At 40.8% G+C, this 19,288-nt stretch overlaps 1 protein-coding gene across 2 annotated transcripts; it reads left to right on the top strand.

Moving 5' to 3' along the window:
- Nucleotides 1–337: 337 nt before the first annotated feature.
- LOC110980392 (indoleamine 2,3-dioxygenase 2-like) lies at nt 338–18,583 on the top strand. Of its 2 annotated transcripts, none has more exons than XM_087138993.1 (13): nt 338–1,316; nt 5,241–5,336; nt 8,704–8,823; nt 9,540–9,673; nt 10,044–10,164; nt 10,348–10,444; nt 10,650–10,701; nt 11,562–11,637; nt 12,214–12,295; nt 12,822–12,914; nt 13,157–13,253; nt 14,514–14,593; nt 14,800–18,583. In XM_087138993.1, the coding sequence occupies exons 1-13, from the start codon at nt 1,179–1,181 to the stop codon at nt 14,880–14,882; spliced, it is 1,269 nt and encodes a 422-aa protein (XP_086995119.1). In that variant the 5' UTR covers nt 338–1,178; the 3' UTR covers nt 14,883–18,583. The 2 variants fall into 2 exon arrangements, with proteins under 2 accessions (XP_086995119.1, XP_086995118.1); XM_087138992.1 differs by lacking the exon at nt 338–1,316 and adding an exon at nt 1,548–2,423.
- Nucleotides 18,584–19,288: the final 705 nt, after the last annotated feature.

Below are 19,288 nucleotides of genomic sequence, written 5' to 3'. Positions count from 1 at the left end.
GAACAAAGACATGGAGGAAATCTCAAGTCTGAATTTGCAAGGTTCAGTTCCTCGTCTGCAAGACTACAGCGTATCTCCCACAATGGGCTTCATGAGAGAGAACCCCTTGGTAAGAATGCCCTTGACTATTGAGTTTAGGAACTTGAATGCCTAGGCCATGGTCTGAGTGGTTTACAGTCACTTTGCCCCATTTTCACGTGGTTTCGAGTCAACTCGGACCCACAACCAACCGGACCCACAACCAACTCGGACCCACAACCAACTCGGGCCCATGCCAACTCGGACCCACAACCAACTCGGACCCACAACCAACCGGACCCACAACCAACTCGGACCCACAACCAACTCGGACCCACAACCAACTCGGACCCACAACCAACTCGGACCCATGCAGATTCGGACCCATTACTAAACCGGACCCATGACCAACTCGGACCCACAACCAACTTGGACCCAATACTAAATTGGACCTACGACCAATTCGGACCCACCCTAAGTCAACTCGGACCCAACACAAATCAAATCATTTTAAAATAAAAATGTGGAATATTTCCTATTGTCTTAAACTTGGACTCGGTTTTGAAACATCGTGTGTCTGCTCGCAAGCTCATTATTAATATTTTGTGATCCCACTTTTTTTTTTTATAATAAGAGGAGCATAATCTTGAGGGATCATAGAATTATTTATATAAAGCACGATTTTGGGATTGATAGTTTCCTGTTCAGAGTATTTCTTTCACAAAAAGCTCTACATTGCGGGCCTATTTTGGATAGAGGCGGGCGGCTACATTCAGAGCTGAGCACATAGTTTTACTACTGTTAGGGGGGTATCTTCGGAAAAAGGCGAATAAAAAAATTCATAAAATTGAAACGAAAAGTGATCGATCTGGCCATAGTGTACATGTACATCATCACACCAGTCTAGTCATGATGGACGGCTCTAGTTAGTACTTGTCTTACTAGTCGGCAGTTGCACAACTTAATTTTATGAGCCTACCGAGTGCCGGTAGCTCTTTGAATTTGATAAACATGATAATGCCCTGACGGTGGGGGTACAATGTAGGATGGTCATAATCTATAAAAAGTTTTAAGATTGGACCTATCGCGTGACACTGAGGGGTGAAAGTACATTGCAACGAACTGTGTGTTTCAGTCATCAATTGTCGAAGTTCGGCCTGATGTCCTGGATCATGGCTAACGTTACACCGAACAAAGACATGGAGGAAATCTCAAGTCTGAATTTGCAAGGTTCAGTTCCTCGTCTGCAAGACTACAGCGTATCTCCCACAATGGGCTTCATGAGAGAGAACCCCTTGGTAAGAATGCCCTTGACTATTGAGTTTAGGAACTTGAATGCCTAGGCCATGGTCTGAGTGGTTTACAGTCACTTTGCCCCATTTTCACATGGTTTCGAGTCAACTCGGACCCACAACCAACCGGACCCACAACCAACTCGGACCCACAACCAACTCGGACCCACAACCAACTCGGACCCATGCAGATTCGGACCCATTACTAAACCGGACCCATGACCAACTCGGACCCACAACCAACTCGGACCCAATACTAAATTGGACCTACGACCAACTCGGACCCACCCTAAGTCAACTCGGACCCAACACAAATCAAATCATTTTAAAAGAAAAATGTGGAATATTTCCTATTGTCTGAAACTTGGACTCGGTTTTGAAGCGTCGTATGTCTGCTCGCAAGCTCATTATTAATATTTTGTGATCCCACGATTTTTTTTACAATAAAAGGAGCCATAATCTCGAGGGATCATAGAATTATTTATATAAATCCCGATTTTGGGATTGATAGTTTCCTGTTCAGAGTATTTCTTTCACAAAAAGCTCTACATTGTGGGCCTATTTTGGATAGAGGCGGGCGGCTACATTCAGAGCTGAGCACATAGTTTTACTACTATTAGGGGGGTATCTTCGGAAAAAGGCGAATAAAAAAATTCATAAAATTGAAACGAAAAGTGATCGATCTGGCCATAGTGTACATGTACATCATCACACCAGTCTAGTCACGATGGACGGCTCTAGTTAGTACTTGTCTAACTAGCCGGCAGTTGCACAACTTAATTTTATAAGCCTACCGAGCGCCGGTAGCTCTTTGAATTTGATAAGCATGATAATGCCCTGACGGTGGGGGTACAATGTAGGATGGTCATAATCTATAAAAAGTTTTAAGATTGGACCTATCGCGTGACACTGAGGGGTGAAAGTACATTGCAACGAACTGTGTGTTTCAGTCATCAATTGTCGAAGTTCGGCCTTATGTCCTGGATCATGGCTAACGTTTCACCGAACAAAGACATGGAGGAAATCTCAAGTCTGAATTTGCAAGGTTCGGTTCCTCGTCTGCAAGACTACAGCGTGTCTCCCACAATGGGCTTCATGAGAGAGAACCCCTTGGTAAGAATGCCCTTGACTATTGAGTTTAGGAACTTGAATGCCTAGGCCATGGTCTGAGTGGTTTACAGTCACTTTGCCCCATTTTCACGTGGTTTCGAGTCAACTCGGACCCATGCCAACTCCGACCCACAACCAACTTGGACCCATGCAGATTGGGATCCATTACTAACTCGGACCTATGACCAACTAGGACCCACAACCAACTCGGACCCAATACTGACTCGGACCTATGACCAACTCGGACCCACCCTGAGTCAACTCGGACCCAACACAAATCAAATCATTTTAAAATAAAAATGTGGAATATTTCCTATTGTCTTAAACTTGGACTCGGTTTTGAAACATTGAGTTTAGGAACTTGAATGCCTAGTACAAAAAAGTAGTAGGCCATGGTCTTAGTGGTTTACAGTCACTTTGCCCCATTTCCATGTCGCCCCTAACCACTTCACCCCATCTCCACCATGTCCGCTTCGCCCCATCCCCACTTTGCCCCATTTCCACTTCGTCCCGATTTCACTTTGCTGTCTGTGCTCGAGTGTGTTTCGAGCCTCTTCAAAAATGGTCGAGAGGGGAGTTCCACAAACGACATGTAGTTATTATAGAAAACTCTACGGCATTTAATTAATGTTGACTGTGTTGTCCATTATGGTGAATTATATGGATGAACTAGCATCGGGGTTATTTCTCATCCTCTTCAAGTTTATTTCAAAGCAACACACACAATTCTGTTCATATCATTCTGGTAATTTTCGATGCATCCAGACAGCTGTATCCGAGCGATCGGATAAAGCTCGGTGCACAGGAAATTTTGTGGAAACATACTCGCTTCAAGTACGAGCAAAACAACCTAAAATTAAACTGATGAACACAGAAAATACACACATAGACAAAATACTAAGAATTAAGGGGAAGAAATCTTTTTCAATGCGTGACGGATCACGTACATGTACGCTCACTGCGGCATGAATGGACTGGTTGCTACACTTCATCACGTATTCTCTTACATGGGTGCGGCGCCATGTGAACCAGCGCTTTGTGCACATGTTTTTACCACAGCGACAACGGAACACAAAGAAACCTGTTTTTTTTTCTAACTTGCCAATAAAATCTTTAGGGTCTCGCCGAAAAATTGGGGTCCGGCGGTCATGAAATCGGAAGCATTGTTTGGCCTTTGAATTAGTGGGTAAAGGCCGAAATAAAAACAGATCGAAATGTTTTACACACTTTTATAATTTATAAGGTAATAAACATAATGTAATATTCTACTGTTACAAAAGATTCTAATATTTTATTTAACCTTTACTGACAACAACTGCGTGATGTCAACTCAACAGAATCTGGAACCCATCGATTGCAGGTAGATCAATCTTTGCAAGGTTGTACAATCTCGTTTTCAAGAAAGCACGGCGAGTGAAAACAAAACGTGTATGAACAAGGAGACCTTGGTACAAAATCACCGGACGTGAAAGGTTGTCAGTAAAATTTGTTTTTTACCCATCTCCAGGTGACTTTTCCAAAATATTAATTGAGGAAAACAAAGGTAAAATTCCAACATGAGTACTTCATGAGTTGGTTTCAATAAAGAATTATTCTTCGAAAAATTATGGACCCAATGTAAAATCCCCATAGTCAGACCGCGCAAGGTTTCTGGAAACTCGCTGCGTGACCTTTTACAACATGTACTTTCAGGCTCTTTTAAAAGTAACATGTAGTAGGCCTATATAAATTATTTATATTTTACAATTAAAATGCTGATATCCATGGACGAACTTCATACAATGCTATTATCACGGGAAAGCCCGAGGTTTCTCATTTTTACATATTTTAAGACAAAAGAGTTGAGGTCAAGTTCCAGTAGCAACATCAATGGGTAGGGTACCCCACAAGCTGGAAAATCTAACAAACAATGAATTATGAAATGCTTGTGTATGTGAGGAGAAATGAATAAATTTGACTCTGTTGAGATGACTCTTGTTGATTATGGACAAGTTCTCAATGAATAAACAAACTTTTGGCAATGACAACTACTGACAGGACATTTATCCTGTTAAGAGTTACAGACAACACTAATTTCCCCGTAAAATGTTCTGTCTGAAAATTGATTACATGTCCTAAAAGTGAAATTTAGCTTAAAAAGAAATTGCACAGCAAATCTTTGATCAACTGGAAGGTGAAATATTCAGTTCAGTTCAGTTACATGTATGTTACATTACATTACATTTATTTTCTCCTCTTGGCAAAATACAGATACTAACAATGTAAAAGATAAGCCTCTACAGATGGCAAAATCTGAAAAAGCGAAGCTTGTGTCAGGCATGCCATTACAAGAAACAAACAAGACAATACAAAAGAAACAACAGAATACAAACAGGGAAGAATTACATATGTGCGAAATGAGAATCAAATAAAAATAATGATGAATATTCAATTATTTAAATTGCTCAGCCTTACAAAAATAACACCAGGTCTGTGTGAGTGAAATCACCATTTATTTTCAACTCCAAGCTCATTCTTAACTTAAAATTTGGAGTGTTTTGCGGAAATGCTCAAATGCCACTTTGTGATTATGTGTAAAATTAGGTAAAAGTTTTGACCATTTTTTAACTGTTTTGGTAAGATAGTACTTTAATACTCTACCACATGTTATTTGGAAAAATCTGTTTGCGTGGCAGTGATTGAAATAAAAACACTGATTATTTGCATCATAAAATGAATGACATATGCATTATAAAATCAATAATTGGCATATTTCCTTGTAACTTAATAACAAATTGTGTCAACTGTGTCTCACATCTTCAATTCACATCCCCTTACCAGCATAAGCTTCCAGAGTACTTTGACCCCTGGTGGAAGATTGCTACAAGACTCCCAGAGCTCATCGAAGATGGGACACTGCGGGATGAAGTTACCAAGGTAAAAGTGGAAATGGATTCATTTATTTCTGCAAACTGTTGGTTTCATTTTTGCACCTGTCATTATTTTCTGCTCACACAAGGCTTTCGTTTTACTTGTGGATCATCTCTTTATTTTCTTTTTTAAACAAAGAAACTGACTGAACTCTGTCAGTTCTTCCTAATTTCAACAGAATACTGATTTGCCGCAACGGGCAAAGTAATAGTAAATTTGAAGGTGTGTGAAGTATTTAGGGTTCTTAACCCCTTCGCACCGGGAGGCGGCTATAGCCGCCGTAAAAATGGAGATCCTCTGCCCGCTTTTCAGCTATTATTCTCGGCCCACGCTCGAGCGAACACGGTGAAAGAAGGCAGACCCTGGCTCTTGTGTATATGGAAATTGGTCTTTGTGTGTAGCCCAGAAATGAAAAGACCGATTTTGCATCATAATCACCAGCTTCACCATAGTCCCCACTTTGAAAAGAGGCAACGGGAATGTGGAAGCTTGAGTAGAGCCGCATGCCACCGAACAATCAGCCTTTTCACCGTGTAATTCAAAGCGTGGAGAGCACGCTGGGCCACAAACCGAGAATTTGCGGTTTGGCAGGTGGCCTTCGTGGCCAAGTGAGGCTAGAATTCTTGGAGTCGGCTTCTGGAAAGAAATTCACGCCGAGAAGGAGTTAAACTGGTTCCTGTTAGTCTCTCACTGCAGTTTATTTCAGGAGTTTTCATGAAAACTGTAGCCTGTTTGAATGATCCCTGGTTGCCTATTGGGGGGTTTTGCACCGTTGCTAACGTTGCAGGAATTGATATGGCCATGGTCCCTGTGATCCTTGAGTTTAGACCAGTGCCCCTTGAGCAAAAACATCGGCAATTTGGCAAGTACTGGCAATTGAGTTAGATACATGTAGTTAAGTTTGTAGAGTAATAGTACTTTAAACTTTGAACTGGCCACTTTTCGACAACTGTCATGTGACTTGTGTAATCCTGCATTTTATTCATCTGTGCACCCATCTACCCATTGAAGTGTGACATATCTCAGCCTTATTGGCATTAAAAAAAAGCCTCGAGTTCAATATGTGCCAAAGGTACATGTATGCTTGGTCAATTTTAGGCTCTTTCACTTGTTTTTGTTTCATTTAATTTTTAAAAATAATTGTCTACTTTATGTATAATGCACCGTGACCATCTCTTACTGGCAGATACCAATGCCATGAACATGTGTAGGTTTCCATCGTTATTATTTATTCCCATTGTTGTTAAGTGTAGTACCAAACCGAGACACAGTTATGTGAAAGGAATTTCACGTTTAATAATGTACAAAATTGCAGCTTAATTTAGGTGGATGCAAACGGAAAACTGTTTGATGCGTGAAATGCAAGAGATGACAGTAGACGATTCCAGCGAGATTTGTCTGGACACTCCAGACTGCCGTCCCCCCATGCCAGCATGCATCAGTTTTGCACTGAGTGATTATCAAGGAACAGTAGCTCTTTATCACAATGCTTACTGCCATTGGTGCGGGCCGTGTAGGTGACCAGCAGAAAAGGAGTGTAGTGGAAAAGGGAAAGGGTGGGGAGGGGAGAAGTCTCCTTCCTGAAGAAACTTGGCTAGTGCTGCCACCAGACGGAATAACTAAAAGCCTAAACCTCGGAGTTCCAGCTCTCCAGTGTAGCAATCCGGATCAAAATATAAGAAAAATTATCAAGTTACCAAGGATAAATGACAAGAGATGGAGGTAAAATAAGAGCAGTCAAGAATCAGGAACTGCGGCCGAAAACACTCAAGACGATTTAATTCAGGTCCGCAACTCCAAAATAAATGATAACAGTTGCGTTTGCAACTCCAGTACAGGCTGTAACTTTTTTATCCGCAACCTCAATATTTGAGCACAATTTAGAACTAATATTTACACTCTTTATTCAAAAGGGCAATTATTTACACTTTGTATTTACAATGCAACAAATTGTCTTACCCCAACTTGTGTGCTTATCTGAGAAATCTCCAAATAGTAAATAAGCTAAAGACTCCCGATTAGGAAAAGGTAAAGCAGACACTAAAGTAAAGTGTGGGACACGATATCATTTGAACCTCTTCACTATTAAAGCACACAGGCTACTGCTTGTCTGGGTCAAGGTATCATCTAAACCTGTCCAATCAGCTCGCAAGCCAGAGCCCAGGCATTATTTAAGGCCCTCTGCCTTCCAGAAAAATAAACTACAGCCCTGGTCCTAATAGACTCGTAATTCCAAATAAATCTCCACTTTCAATATGATACAGTGACAGGGCAGGAACTTTACTGTTAAAAGGGCAAGGCAGTTTCTCATTTGCAAAGGGCACTTGTATCAGAAAATCAACTTGTCTGTGAGGCAAAGACCAGTGCTGAAGTGAATATGTCTCATGCACAAGTACATGTATGTCTGTAAAAGGCATTAGTGCGAGAACCAGCGTGTGAACCAACATACGCATGTACTCCATTCAATGTACAGCATCTACTGGCTCTAAATGATGTCACACTTTGGTACTCTATACAGCATAGTCTTGTTAAAAGGACTAGATATTACATTCTCTAACTCTTCCAGGTCCTAAACATTGAAAAAATTTATACACACAGCCCCCCAAAATGCCACTTTCAGAAGTTATGAATGAATGTAAATAATAAACATGTAGTAAAGGAATCCAAGTTAATTGAAGAAATCAGAGAAGTCACTTATGAATATTCATACTATTTTAATATTAACAGACGACATTTCACCGAAAGTCATGAAACACTTTCCTACCTTCCACCAAAAAGCCCAGAAAATAAAGTAGCTGGATAATATATTAAACAACTCTTTCATAAACTAGACTAGTTTTTAAAAGTTCCAATCTTTCAGAAATAACAGAGGAACATCCGCCCAGTCACCAAATTTCTGAGTTAGATTTAGATGGCAGCCATGTTGGATTATACACTTAGCTTATTTATAGAGTATCAAAGTGTGAGGTAATTTATAAACAGGAAAAGCTTTAGGCCTACAAACAAATGGAGTGCGTGTGCGTGATGTTTCACACACTGGTTCTCTTGCTAATATCTTTTACACATATAATTGTGTGTGACGTATTCACTTTGGTACTCTATAGCACAGTCTACATGTGTTGGCAAGACACATGAGTGCATAACCAGAATTATGGCAGAAATGTGCCCAATTTCACCTGAAAAAGCACCTGGATGCATTTTTTCATAATAGGATTACCATGGTTACTGGATTTGTCCACACGTGTACATGTACTGTGTCAATGATGGCTCGAAAGAAAATTGCCTTTTAGTGGTAGCCTACGTGTGTGAATCACTCGTATTGAACCTAATTGATTTCCATCATGCTTAATTTGACAAAACTTTTCTGTGTTAGATGCCATTCCTGGATTACCAACAACTGGACGGAGAACCAGAGTGGCGTCTTGGACATGTTGTCCTGTCTGCTATAACACAGACCTATGTCTGGGTGGCTGGCGAAAAGCACATACCACGGGTTAGTTGATGAAAAGAATTACTCCAGCACAACACAAACTCATAATTTGAGACCGTGTTAACACCTGTGATGAGAATGTCTTTAAACCATCAAATCTGAAATGGCATACATGGAAGTTCACTTTAGTCAGTCATTTTGACATCTTTATGTCAAAATGGTGGAGTCACACATAAGGAAGGCACAACACCAAGCATTATTAGTGATGTCTTCTGGTGTTGTACCCGGTACATGTACTTTTAAATGTGATGCCCCATGATCTTGTTCCCAATTAGTCAGTTACACATGTACATGTACATTTCACTGGTTGTGCAGTCAACCAGTTGATAGCACTGATTTTATTAGCCCTGGATACTGCTTGGGTTTAGTCGAAATCAACCTTCAGAAACTTCCTAGTCCAGGGCTGTAGTGAAACTGTTTTTCTGAACCTAAGTTTGACTACTGACATCCCATACACTTTCTGTGTTAGTCCCGTAAGCAGAAAAAAGCATCAAAGCTGAAATACTCTGACTTTGACTACAAAAATCATTGATGAAATTATGCTGCTTCTACTGTAGCTTAAGGAGAAATGGCCCAAAAATTCAGTTCGATCACAAACCAAGTTTCAATCCAGACAGTCTTAAAGTGGCACAAAACCAGTGGCAGCTGTGGGATAACAGTCTAGTATTGTCTAGTAACACTCTTTTCCATTGTCACCTATGCAACTTCTTTTTATACAGTCTCTTCCAAAGAACCTCGCAGTTCCATTCTGGGAGATCTCCAAACTTCTTGGCATCACTCCAAGCTTTAGTCAGTTCAATGGAGCACAGGATAATTGGATGCTTGTTGACCCAAATGGCCCCATAGTTGTAGAGTGAGTTTTTAACTACAACAATAGCAACAAATTGCTAAATGACGTCATTAATTGATTGATTGATTGAAATGATGAATTTAATGGATTGATCTCTTCTTCTGTTTATTGACCAAATGTGATTCATTGATTGATGACGGTGGAAGGATTAACAGATTGTGCCACAAGGTCAACCAATACCACAACGATCAATCAATCATGTAGATTGACCAGATATCTGCTCAGTTGGATGAAAGGTTTCTTTATCAGCAGAATGTTTAGAGAGTAAAATTGATAGGTCTTGTTTCATTGCTGTATTGATTGTTGAATTCACATGAACATGTAGGTGCCAATATATGCATTGATTAGAGGAAGTGTCCCCGCTTGATTTCAGTAATCTCAAGCCCATTGTCAACTTAGTTGATGGAGATGACCAGGCGTGGTTCTTTATGGTGAGTGCACAGGTCGAGATAGATTGTGGTCCTGCATTGTGCGGCATCGTTGAAGCTCAGCAGGTAGGGGGATTCAAATGAGTAGAGAATTAAGTAAAGAATATTCATCAGTGAAGAAGTGACATTCACATTTGGCATCTCCTCTGAGTCATCAGAGAAGAGGATTAGTTTTTTATTCACTTCATTATCTCATACATACCCTCTGCAATGTCAGTCTCGTTTGATGTTTTGCTTCTTGTTTGACAGGCAGTTAAAGATATGGATGTAAACGCCTACATAGTGGCCCTGGAAAAGGTAGAAAAAGCTATCAGGAAAATGAAAGTCTCGCTGAGTAGAATGAGAGGTATGTTATGAATGTAGCTTGTGCTCATAATTTTGAAAATGGATTCACCACACCTTAGAGAAGTAGTCTTTTAATCATTTTGGTACTGAGGGGAGGGTGTGTGAATGCACATTCTTTCAGGCATTCAAAGGTAAGGTGGTAACACCACCTGTTTTCAGTTTATGCTGTTATCTGATGTTTGAATTGTGTTTGTTGTGCCTCGCAGAAAGGTGTCGGCCGTGGGTATTCTACAATGTCTTACGTCCTAATTTGGCGGGGTAAGATACCATAGTTTTCAGGGTTGAGCTTTTTCAGGATTTTTCCTGACTGCATTCTTTTTTCATAAGGATTTTCCTGATTGCAGGATTTTTTCAAACAAACTCTTTTAAAACCTGGAAGTCTTCAGTCCACGTTTATGGTGTTCTTACATGTAAGAGTTGCTATAGAACATAAGAAATGGGTATTTTAAGGAGTGCCTTCAAGCAGACTTAGACCATACATTGCTCTGGGGCCGGGATCAGACCTTTTTGGTTTTTTTTTTGTGGACGTGTCATTTTCCTCCAACACGTCCAATCTCGTCGCTGAGTTCTAGTGCCTGTGCCAAATGCATAAACACTCTGTGAACCGCTCCTACTGACTTTTAGTGACCTTTGAACAGGCAGACGTTGATATCTGTTCATGTATTCAATAATCAGCCTTGTCTAGTTCCAAGCCCCGTAGAGGATTTGCAGTAACATGATTTTTTATACTTGGCATTTAATTTACACAGGTGTGCACGGAAACTCGCGCACCTTGGAAGTCTCAACATTCTGGCATGCATGAAACTGCCAATAGAAATGCACAGATTCAAAAATGCACACACCTCCATGGACACGGTACGCTTCCTGAAATGCCTTTGCCCGTCATGTTACGTCACATGAAAGACGTCCATATTGATGAAGGCACTGAGGTCCTGACTGTCTACTTTTGTACTTGACAGCAGCAATCATACAGCAGGCGAGGAAATTTTGTGCATGCAAATGAAACAGTGTTTTTTATGGGCAGATGTAAATCCTGACAAAGCAGTGTTAGATGGGTGTGGGGCTTATACGATACCTCCTTACCGCTTTACTTTTTTTTGGTCTTTTTGTGCATGTAGATGGGATAGCCCAGCATTTAAGGCTAAGGGTTGGAAAGGGCTAATCTACGAAGGGGTCAGTCCAGACCCACTGTGTGTAAGTACTGTACATGTGGTGAAAAACATTTAGGTGAAAATTTTTTTTCCATTCTTATCTTTTGATTGAAGGTTTTGCCAAAGCACATCATCCATATGCTGTGTTGTTGAGCAAGGCACTTTATCCCTTTTGCTCGCTGTCACTTATAGGAGAATGCACACTAACCACATTGAGTCCCGACGGTGCACCTTGTGATTTGTGACATTTTCAGGTGGGAATGAATCCTCCCCAAGTGAAAAAAAAAGTGAAACCAAGACATGTTATTACAGCAGAAATATGGTTTACATGGAGCTGGCAGTGTTGTAGTCAAGACCACTTATAGACCTTCACAAGACCACACGAGACCAGCACAAAACCAACACAACCTCCAGTCTGAATTCAAGTCACAAGCTATTCAAATGAACTGCAACAAAAGCATTCCTTTGTCATTGTTCACCCTGTTACTTCTGACTGGTCTTGTCCATGGTCTTGTGTCTGGTCTTGTGTCGTGTCTTGCGATGGTCTTGACTACAGCACTGATTGCTGGAAATATTCATTGGTTTGACTGACTACAAAACTCCTTTTCTTCCTGCTTAGTATGGTGGCGGAAGTGCTGCTCAGAGTGTAACACTCCCCTCTTTGGATGCAGGATTAGGTATCATCCATCAGCCAGAAGAAAGTAAGCAGTTTATGTCATTGAACACATAAAGCATACGATTAGTGTGGTTTTCACTGGGATGGAGTGTTGGTCAGTCATCTAAGAGGTTTGATGCAACAGCTGATAAAACCCATCCACCTAATCAGTAATTCTCCTGTGAATGAAAATTCTTTTAAATTAATTCTTTTAAGTAAGACTAATTTCAGAAATACCGAAGGTACAATGCACTCCACTTTTGTGCATAAAGAAATGGGCTGTGTGTCTTTTTCTAACTGATTTTCTCAAAAGACGAATTTTTTTTCTCCCTCTCTTTTTTTCCCATCTGGACCCTTCAGATGCATCCAGCACTTTCACTGTTGGTTGAAATTTGTGTATGTAAACCCCCAAAACCAAAGACCCAAACCATTAGTGCAGTCAAAAGAGTTGAAAAAGCAGAAAGCAGTTTCTATTTTTCCCGTTTAACCTGCTCCATTTATGATTCCTGCCTCTTGAAAATGAACTGCTTCAAATTTTGTTCTTTTGTGGGGTCGTTTTTGTGTCTGAAAAGAAAAAGCCTGCAGCAATTTTCAGAAGCAAATGTTGCCACAGCACCGTGAATTCATCAAAGCATTGGCCAATGGGCCCTCCATACGACACTTTGGTAAGTAAAACAGGCAGCGGTATACACAGAGTGTAATAAAGCAAAATCAAATGTTACCAGGTCACTCATTGGAGATTTGGAATGGTGTTATGCTGGTCAGGGGGCTGAATCCTAATTTTGTCAATTTTCTGGCCCAATGCCTAAATTCCATGATGGTCAATTAATTACTAAGTTGTTTTTTTTTTTGTGATTTCAACTGACATCACCCTTGATAGAGTTTTTGTGTGTTCCTTTATTTCCAGCAACTTTTTCCAAGAATTCCAGAGCGCTCGGAGTCTACAATGCTTGTCTGCAGGCAGTTACTGACTTCCGTTCCTTTCATCTTAAAATAGTAACAGAGTAAGACATTTGACAGTGAATTCCAGTTCATTTTTGGCATGTGATGTCCAATCAAATAGTTGTGCTGCAGATTCAAAAAAGTTGACCACAATTGAACTCCTATGAATTTCGCTTCAAATTTCGTGACGTCGAATTCGCTTCACTTTTACACTGCAAGAAATTGCTGAGTTTTTATCTGTAGCCCACCCTCAAGGTTGTGCCAACTTAGAGTAGTTAACGCAGAATGGAGTTTCACAGCAGGACCCTTCAGCCGTGATTGGCTGGAGAACTCGTAGACCTGCAACAATCCGTGATGGTCTCATGGAGGTCTCATTGGTTGCAGCATTTTGCCAGTGGATATCGGTAGCAGCGATTGATGTGTGTATACGTCCTCACTCTTTGTTGGTTTGGGGGTTCACTCAGCAGCGTATCCAGCTTCTGGTGTTGGGGGGGGAACTTCAAAAGTGAATGCAGCTTTGGTCTCATTCAACATGATGTTAGGGGGAGAAAAAAAAGCAGATGGTGTTCTATTAGAGTTTGGGTGCCAACAGTTGATAAATAAATATACATGTACCAATCTCTTTCCTACTCACCTATGAAGTATTATTTGCCCCCCCCCCAAAAAATTTGTCATGGGTTAAGCCCCCCCCCTTATATGCCACTGGGTTGACTGCGTATTATATCCTGACTCCACAGGCGCACAGCCTGTGGATGTAACAGATGTCACTTTTAGGGCAAAGTTTGGGGGTATTCATAAGACAATGCCCAAGTAAGAAATAAAGATAGGGCGTAGGGTACACTTGAAAGTCAGTGTTTGGGGTGCTTACGTTCACTTTAAATGTGGCCAAGTGTACGTCCTTTCCCTAGACAAGAGCGTATGTGAAGTAACGCTGGTGTGGAGTTGTTCATTGTGTGATGGAGGCGTTGTGCTAGCCATTGCTCAGAATGACTTTCTTGGATAGTGCTTTTGTGCAGTGGATGGTATACAGTTGGCACAGCCCTGCTGGAGTCTGCTTGGAATGTGTTTGTGATTTGGATCTCTGACATAATAGGATTTTTCCTTAATTTGGATAAGAAATTTTGCTGACCCCAAAGTAGAGAGACCAAAGGTTACAACTATTTCAGGTACCTTGTCCTCTGACTAATATACAAAAATGTATCAGAGGGTTTCGTTGAAAGGCATTGGATACTTTTTCGTTGGCATTCAGAGGTCGTATTAAATAACCCTCCCCTGGCCCCCAGCTAACACTACTAAAAGTATGATTTTTTTTGCCTTTGCAGATACATCATTATTCCGTCACATCAGGAGGACAGCAATCAAAAGTATTCTCGCCAGGCTGCATTGGGAACTGGAGGAACAGGTAGCTCTGATTGACTGATCCACTTTTGCCAATTTCGTTCATTTGTTATTTTTCACAAGTGGCATGTAATGTGAGATTAATTAACGGAGCTTGGCAAGTATGCGTGCAGTTACAGCAAAGAATTTAGATCAGTTCTTGCAGACAGTTTTTCCTGAAGGTCAAGTCAGAGTAAAATCTCTTTAAACATTGTATTGCATCTCTTGCAGGATTTATGACATTTTTGAAAAATTTGAGAACCTCCGTCATGAGTGCCTTCTACAGAATCGACGAGGGAACGGAGATTAACTAAGAAGTATCTGCCCTTCTGGTTCCTGCTTTCCCCAAACGACGTTAACCACTTCGTGCCGGGGTACGCGGTTTCGGGGACATAGGCATTTACACGAAGCCGGGGAGCCCGAAGCCAGACAAAAGAGCTTTGCCTTGTAACAATAGACCGTACTCAGAACAAAAGACTGATGAGCTGCTGGGAATTGCCAACATTTTGTCTGTTGTCAATAGTGGAGGAAATCTGTCATTATTTTGAAAGATTATACCACTGTTTGTGGCATTCAGTACGAGTGGATTGCAACCGGGGACTGAAGCACTCCAGCACTCCCGTGATAAGCGATACATCGCCACTGCACACTAATCTGGCCCCTTTTGAAAAGACGCCAGCAGTGCACTGTGCTGGTTTCGGGAACAAAAGAAGCTTACATAACACTGCACAATCTGGGCTCTTTTTACAAGGCAGCAGGCCTGGCTGAAATACGCCGGCGTCAATGAATGTTGTCTGTCAGATTAGAGTCGCCACCAGAGAGTTGTTTGTGTGGGTGTAAACGTCCAGTAAATGAAGTTATGAATTTTTAAAGAGTTTTGAAAACAAAAAATATCAAAAATTACCTGGCCCAGCAGAATCAGCATGGATAAATGGGCCCGACACGAAGTGGTTAACAAACAGGTCCAGTGGTATCTGATTTTAAGGAAGTACTAACACCCAGTCTGCAGCCGATTTAATGAAACTTGGTGTAACTTTGAACCATGCATAAGCACCACAAATTTGTGCCGTAGTTGTGCAATGCATTTAGTTATACGTTCTATTTCTTGAAAAGTTGGGTTGCTGTGCAACCTCTTTATTAGATTAAATTTCTTGAACGACAACGGCTTTTACGATGGCTGTTCCTTTGCAGTATCACTGCAGTCATCAAACAGTTGTTGAATTACGTCCAGCCGCCATTTAAAAAAGGTTTCATCTTGTTCTAATCAGAAGTGGACAGAAAAGTGTTGTTTATTTTCTTGAATAAGCCCTGTTTAGTCCAGCAGTGATGAGACTTAACCATACACGAGTCATATCATTCATATTCACTTTGTTCAGCATAACTTATGTCACCTAAATGACTCGTAAGTTATGCCGTAATTTGTTATGCAACTCACTAATTGCTCTTAATTTGTTGCAAAACATATTGTTACGCTCCCACAAACTGTTCCATTTTATGCATGTAGATTATAGTGTACATGCTACTACACACACCACTTACTCCACAGCGAGCACGCAATGACCATCTACACGAAGATTATATGGATTGTACACAGCGCATTGCATTCCACGCGCAACCCCATTGCTCTATGCTGCAACATGCCCTTGAACCTTAACTCCGAAGCACACTTCCAACTTAGTCATTTTCCCCCAAATCTTCCTCGAAGTCGATCCTACTTTCAGTCGCACATATAACCCATACATTCGACCCACACAGACCCCCAACTCATACCGTATGTGTCCCACCAAATCACACACCGAAAGCCTGTGTCTGGTCACGGCACAGCGAGGTCAATTACCTCCGCTCACCCTCAGTTTTACCCCGTAAGAATTACGTGTAGATTTCCTAGCCATCCAGAGACTAAGTGTTGTACACAACCCAATAAACCGAGAAAGGCTCACCCTTTCCGTTCCCTCGTTGACCAAGTCCCCCATAGCTCACCCGCGAGCAGCCTTTCATCCTCCCGCTCCCAAACTTCTTGAACCTTATTTGCTCTCCAGAAACTAAGTCTGCGAAGACCAAGTGTGTACAAAATCCCCATAGACTTTTCTTCCATAGACTTTCTACATGTATGAATTATTCATAACCACCTCAATCCAGTGCTCCCATTGGCTAAGACGTGGACCCAAAAGTCTATATAAAGCGACCAGCTCCAGCGGTCAGCATCGATCATTCCCAAGCGGGCAGCTTTGGAGAAACAACTCCTTGACCGTTCGTGAGTGTATAGCTCCGATATGAACAACCTTTCTATCATTCCCAAATAAATGGCTGAGATTTGGACGAGCAGTACTTGAGTACTTTCCAGCCTTACTAGTAGCAGTTGCTCATTGTAAATATGGAGAAGATGTAAATAATTCTTCAGAATAAAACGGTAGTGTGTGTATAAGTCAGTCCAATGACTCTCATTATTTATGATAACGACTCCCTACCCCGAGAGAGGTTACAATATGCAATGAAAAGTGGCGTAAGTGACGTTATGCCATTTGCATGAAGTTTCATGAAATCTGCTGTCATTCTCAATGTGATCCAGCCTTTGGATTCATCTTTTATGTATTTCTTCGTATTCCTCAAGTGTTTAATTTGTAACTACACTAATGGCTATGAAAAACAGTAGAACATTTTTTGCTGTTGGCAATTGCTTCTGCAGTTTTTGTAAATTTGATCAAATGAATGTGAATATGGTATACGTTTGTGTGCATTGAGCCAAAAAACTGTGTCACCTGGATGTGTTTCTGCATGACTTTAGTGAGCAGGTATTGCCAAGCATGATCAGTACCAAAGATCGTATAGCGCCGAAGGCGCAAGAGGGATAACTCTGCCCAAAAGGTGTAATTACCATGGGCGCCATTTGAGCAAGCGATACGCCTGCGCAGTTTACGGTAATGCAGGCTCACCAGGTGCAAGTGCCTGCCGTGGCGCCTGCGCCTATGCATTAATGTGCATTGCGCATGCGCATCACTTGCTCAAATGGTGCCCATGTGATTTCAACGTTTTATGTGTATTCACGGTGAAGTTCGCCATCTTACGCCGCTTCGCGGCACTATACGATCTTTGATCAGTACTGAAACCAGAAAACAGTTCCAAAAGGCAAAACAGATTCACATTCCCACCCTTCAGTTGTACTAAAAATATATGACTCTTGCATATGTCAGTACATTAGATTTGTGCCCATTTAGTTGAAAATGTGCTATTTGTTGTGACTTGGTGTGATACTTGGGAAGTGTACAAGTGTGCAGCTTTGCCAGTTCAATCCAGTTTATAACCATATTTTGTTTTTGTAAATGTACCAAAAACAATTTTTGTGCTTTCAGTGAATTATTGTGCATTTATAGTGAACAATTTTAGCTCAAACCAGCAAAAATATCGTCCAAGTCGGAAGTAGAAAGGATTTTTTGAACGTTGAGGGGTTTTTTGGGGGGGCTGGGCTAATAGTCTTTTTGATACTAAAGTAAATTGTTACTTGGAGGGTCTGATTTTCACAGAATCATTGCAATGTTTAAAATGTGGAATCTTTTGTACAAGAAAAATCTACATATACAATATGCAGTACGTTTAGTTGGTGTGTGCTTATGCTTGTGAGGTTGATTTAAGACTTTGATACACTATTTTTACTTAAAAGTTTGCATTATTTGGTACTTTATGCGCAATTTTTTATCAGTACTTTGTGAACTTTGGTAATTTATCAAACTCGTGCACATTTTCCTAATTGATATATATATATATATATATGCAGTGGTAATATTTTGTATGCAGCCTTTTCTACCCCTCCACATTTTTTTAAAGAATTGAACATGGTTGTGTGATGAAGTGTGATGATTTTAAAGTATATTGGGAAATTTGGGAATTTTAGTGAGTCTGATTACAATTATGTTGACAAAAGCATTTTATCTTGGCAGCTGATTTATTTCAGTTTCAGGAATATCTTGTGCGTGACTTTACAGCATTAGAAATAAATAGGTTGGCCTTATGGATCTGATTTGTGGCGCTAGTTTTGTGCTTCTTGTACTTATTCCTTTTCATACAGTGTCACTGTTGAACCGAGGCCTGTGGCTAGGGGATCCCACCTACCCACCCAGGTTTTTTTTTCTCCTACTAGTACACCTCCATCCGCACTCGGATCAGTGCACCTTGATTACATGTTTTTGGTCACAGAACACCAACCAGGGCAGAATATCAGTTTTCCTTTTTTTCTTTCTCTAATTTCTTGGAGAGGGGACAAGTCTCAAGTGAGGGGACCCATGGCATCCTGTGCTCCCCACACCACTGCATCACGCATGAGCTTGGAAACCTGTTTTGATCAAGGAGTAAAACTTGTTGCGGGATAGAACCCTTATATTGAAACCAAGACGTTTAAATTATTGGATATTGAAATTCAGAGGATCAAGGCAATGAAAATTTCTTAGAATCTAAGTTCTCGTGCATGTTAAACTCTTTCAATATATGAAAACTGTTGTAAACTTTGTTGAGGTTGAGTGAACTATTACGTGCACTTTTTAATCATTCAAAATTGGCCAAGCTTTCCCAGACAAGTGAGGGCGCTATTAGCGTGTTGTAAATCCATATTTTCATGTTGAAATTTTGAATCCCAAATTTGCTCTTTAACAACAATCTGAGATAGGGTTTTCCGCCATACCTTCATGCCTCGTGGAAGCTTCATTCAGAAATGTCGGACGGTACTACT

Source organism: Acanthaster planci, linkage group LG07, assembly GCF_054643075.1.
Source record: "Acanthaster planci isolate LZ-2023a linkage group LG07, COTS_SCS, whole genome shotgun sequence".
In the NCBI taxonomy this organism is placed as follows: domain Eukaryota; kingdom Metazoa; phylum Echinodermata; class Asteroidea; order Valvatida; family Acanthasteridae; genus Acanthaster; species Acanthaster planci.
The sequence above is the reverse complement of the archived record's forward strand: the minus strand, read 5'-3'. Positions and strand labels throughout refer to the sequence as shown.

What these genes read in the sequence shown, in the direction of transcription:
- LOC110980392 (XM_087138993.1), top strand. Translation starts at nt 1,179, where the DNA reads ATGTCCTGGATCATGGCTAACGTTACACCGAACAAAGACATGGAGGAA. An exon ending in TCATGAGAGAGAACCCCTTG is followed by an intron (nt 1,317 to 5,240) that starts GTAAGAATGCCC and finishes TCCCCTTACCAG; the next exon opens with CATAAGCTTCCAGAGTACTT. An exon ending in ATTGGGAACTGGAGGAACAG is followed by an intron (nt 14,594 to 14,799) that starts GTAGCTCTGATT and finishes CATCTCTTGCAG; the next exon opens with GATTTATGACATTTTTGAAA.